This window comes from Stomoxys calcitrans, chromosome 1 (assembly GCF_963082655.1).
Source record: "Stomoxys calcitrans chromosome 1, idStoCalc2.1, whole genome shotgun sequence".
NCBI lineage: Eukaryota > Metazoa > Arthropoda > Insecta > Diptera > Muscidae > Stomoxys > Stomoxys calcitrans.
The window spans coordinates 213455968-213459851 of record NC_081552.1 but is presented as its reverse complement, the minus strand read 5'-3'; the positions used below and the strand labels follow the sequence as shown (position 1 = coordinate 213459851).

Here is a 3884-nt window from a genome sequence, read left to right as displayed (position 1 = left end):
TAATATATATATATATCATATGAGGTTCATTCATAAGACATTATTGACATTTAAAATTCCTAAAATTATAAAAATTACTAGTTATGAATATTGCTATCGGGTCTATGTTCAAAGGAATTGGTTTTTTTTTTGTTCTGGGTTCACCCTGAGCGAAGTCATCAATTTTAAATATTGGTTACGCAGCACGGGCATCATTGATGGTAGCAGGAACATGTACCTCTAAACCATCCATATCTTTCGTTAATGTGATTTGGCAGCCCAGGCGTGAGGTGTCTGTCAGATCATAGGCTAAATCTAACATATCCAATTCCTCGTCACTGGGCTTATCGGGCAATTTATTATAATCGGCTGGTTTGAATATCAAATGACATGTTGAACACGTCAGGGTACCCTCACAAGCACCAAAGCCATCCAAGTCTATGTCATTATTTACCACAACATCCAACAGGGAATCCCCAACCTTGCCTTTCGTCTGGATTCTTTCACCACTGGCCCTTATGAATGTGATCTTTACGCTACAGCCGCATCATAACGAAATGAGAAAAAACGAAGGCAAACATAAAAAAAGAAAGTTAGAAGAAAGGTTTTCATGGTCATTTCAATCAGGCATACAACCATGCATTTATCTATGTACTACTCACTCTTGCTTTAATGTTGCCCCTAATGTAAAATTGCGCGTTTGTTCATTAATTTGGGATTTTGATGTCACCATCAATTGACGACGAATTAACGAATTGGTACACTTTAAAACATTTCGCAAAGCCATTGTTTGGGGTGTAGGACTATTACCTAATAATCACAACTTTCTTCTTTCGCGGACTGAATATTTACCGTGCAGCCTAACTACTTTTGCCTTATCCCATTCGGTAAATAAAATATCAAATCTTCTCTCGACTCTCTCCGACACATGAAATTGGACAGATGACGAGAAATGTCAAATTGAGATTAGTGGGTAGCGTATTGCAACGGTACATGAAAATGTGCTGTAATCAATCTGTTAACCCAGTATGCATCAAGTGAGAAAAAACTATGCATCCGTTTGGACAACATAACACTTTTTCGCAGATGAAGTACGCGTTATTTCGTAGAAATTAATTAAAAATGATAAAAGCAATAGTTTGCTTGCAATGAAACAAAAAAAAAATATATCCAATGTTTTCAATGTTACCCTGTAACACAACGCAAACCGACAATTTCGCTTAAGATATGTCAATGCATGTCTTATAACTTTACTTTAATTGGCTATGACAGAACATTTGTTCCACTAGCCGAACGTAGAATAGCGTTCCAAGAGCTTCGATCTTTTGCGCTCATTCTAAAATCTCTGACACCAAGTTTCGAGCTGTCTCAAGTGATGATCTTTCCTTGTTGGCTTCAAAAGACTTCTTTGTTGGAGCTTCTTCATCCATTCTGATAACATGACCTAGCCAACGCAGCCGTTGTATTTTGATGCGTGTAACTATGCTATCGTAGTCATACAGCTCGTGGTTCATACGTCGGCTAGATTCTCCATTAATGCAAACTGATCCATATATTTTACGAAAATTCTTTCTCTCAAATACTCCAAGCACTGCCTCATCTGCTTTCACAAGTACCCATGCTTCAGAACCATATAACAACACGGGTAGTATCGGTGTCTTGTATAGTGTAATCTTTGTCTGTCGAGAGGTGGCCTTTTTTTTAAACTGCTTACTGTCATTCGTTTCGGTTACGGCGGTGGTGAGGTAGGTCCAGTTACTGACTAGTAACTTGTAGTGGTTCCCAACTTTCTCCATTTTCTTTATCTGCTCGGTTGTACAAGGTGTTTTGAGAGTTGAAACCATCCATTTCGTCTTATCTCCATTTACTGCCAGACCCATTTTCACTGGCTTCCTTTCGATTCTTTCAAAGGCAGCAGTTACTACTTCTATCTATATATCTTCTCCAGCAGGATATTAAAGAGATCACACGATAGGCTGTCTCCTTGTCTGAAATCTGGTTTGGTATTAAATGGTTCGGAGAGATTCTTTCCTATTCTTACTGAGGAACGCGTATCAAAAAGTGTCATCCTGCAGTCTTATTAATTTTGCAGAGATATCAAACTCAGACATGGCTTGAAATACCTTTGAACGTAAGGGAGTATCGAAAGCGGCTTTGTAATTAACAAAGAGATGGTGGGTGTTTGTCATTCTCGGTTTTTTCCAGGATTTGACTCAGTGTGAATATCTGGTCCAGGGTGGATTTACCAGGTCTAAAGCCGCATTGATTGGGCCAAATTAACTCATTGACTTTAGGTTTTAACATAAAAACCATATGGTGAAATCGCCATCTAGCTATCAAGTTAATCGACATTTTGCCAACACAAACAAAGAATGTGTGTATGTGTGCAAAAATTGTGCGTACGTGAGCAGAGAATATGCGAGAAAGAAGATAACAACAAAGAGAAGGCAAAAACAAAATCTGACATCTTAATACCGTCAAATATGGCCGACTGTTAACAGCTGTTCGCGTGAGACCACCTTCTTAAATCCGCGTTGGTTTATTAGCTTAAATTATCCGGTGTGACTTTGGTTTGGGGCAAAATAGTTTTCCCTTTTCACATTCATTTTACCAAATAAATATTTAGGTGACCGCCAATTCACACGAAATAATTTTTTCGAAGTCACAGTTCGGAAAATTAAAATATATGTTCTGTCTGCAAATTCATACAATTTTCAGAAACAAAGGTAAACAAAAGATAGAAAGGGAAGAAACCCTTGGGCTTGCAATTGTTTTAAGATTGTTAGAAATTTCGAAATGTCCGCGGCTTTCTTGTTGGTTGTCCAGGCAGTAAGACAAAAAGTGTTTTCTGAGCAACATATCAGGAGACGCTATTTGCGTGATTCCACAAACCCTATGGATCTTCCAAGCTCTTGGTAAATGAGAGTTGTAATGCTGTATTTTTGATAAGTTCTGGATGTTTTTTTTTAGTTTTGTGTCTTTCTTTAGATTAAATAAGGAAGCATTGCCCTGATTCTTCACACAATTTCCCCATATCATGGCAGATGTGCTATACCATCACCAATTCAATAAGCAGCTGCCCAAGGATTCCTAGCGAACGATGTATATTTAAATATGGGAAGGACAACATTTGGTCGAACAACATTTGGTCCTTCACGACGGCTCGTCTGCACACAAAGATATCGAACATACCCGAATGGTTCATATTTCCCGCATACTTTAAAACAGAAAGACTCAGAAATCATGTTGCACTGGGATAAATTGTGCTGAATAGGATGTTTACATTGAAATTTTTATGATCTGTATTTTACTAAATAAAAAACAAATCCTGTCCGATTACACTGCGTTTCTTGGGGGTTTAAGTGACATACATAAGCGTACAGGCGTATACATGAATGTGTATATTACACACATTCATACACAATTCTTGAAAACTGTTGCATATTTTGGTACTTTTATCGGTTATCCAGCCATGATAGCAAAAGTATGTACATCTAGGGAAATTTTCGGATGCAGCCAAGACATATGTCGCCACTAAAAAATAGTTGTGTAGAATATAAGATGGCGACAAATATCGATTTATAATTTTGGCTGAATTTAAACCATTTTTAGCCAACCAAGTACTAAGGTACAAAATTAATCATTTTTGTTTGCAAATAGCTTCACTTCATATTGCATGGTCCTATAAAAATATAGATTTTAATTCGTCATTGCAAGAAAAATTTCTCCAATCCCTATCGTCTCCCTGTGACACAAAGAATATTTTATTTGAGCTCCGTAGCTGTAAGCGAAATTCTCGATAACGGCATCGGTAACGAAAATTTCGCTTAGGATATGTCAATGCATTTTTTATGGTAAGGAAAATTTCGCCAGAGGTGCATACTGCCCTTTAGCGTGGAAAAAGC

At 37.5% G+C, this 3884-nt stretch overlaps 1 protein-coding gene across 1 annotated transcript; it reads right to left on the bottom strand.

The window, feature by feature from the left end:
• Positions 1-891, bottom strand: LOC106090912 (adrenodoxin-like protein 2, mitochondrial). The gene is made up of 2 exons (XM_013257268.2): positions 642-891; positions 1-515 (listed from the first exon to the last, which is right to left on the bottom strand). Exons 1-2 carry the CDS (start codon positions 764-766, stop codon positions 176-178), a joined length of 465 nt encoding a protein of 154 aa, XP_013112722.1. The 5' UTR covers positions 767-891; the 3' UTR covers positions 1-175.
• Between the last annotated feature and the right edge of the window lie 2993 nt (positions 892-3884).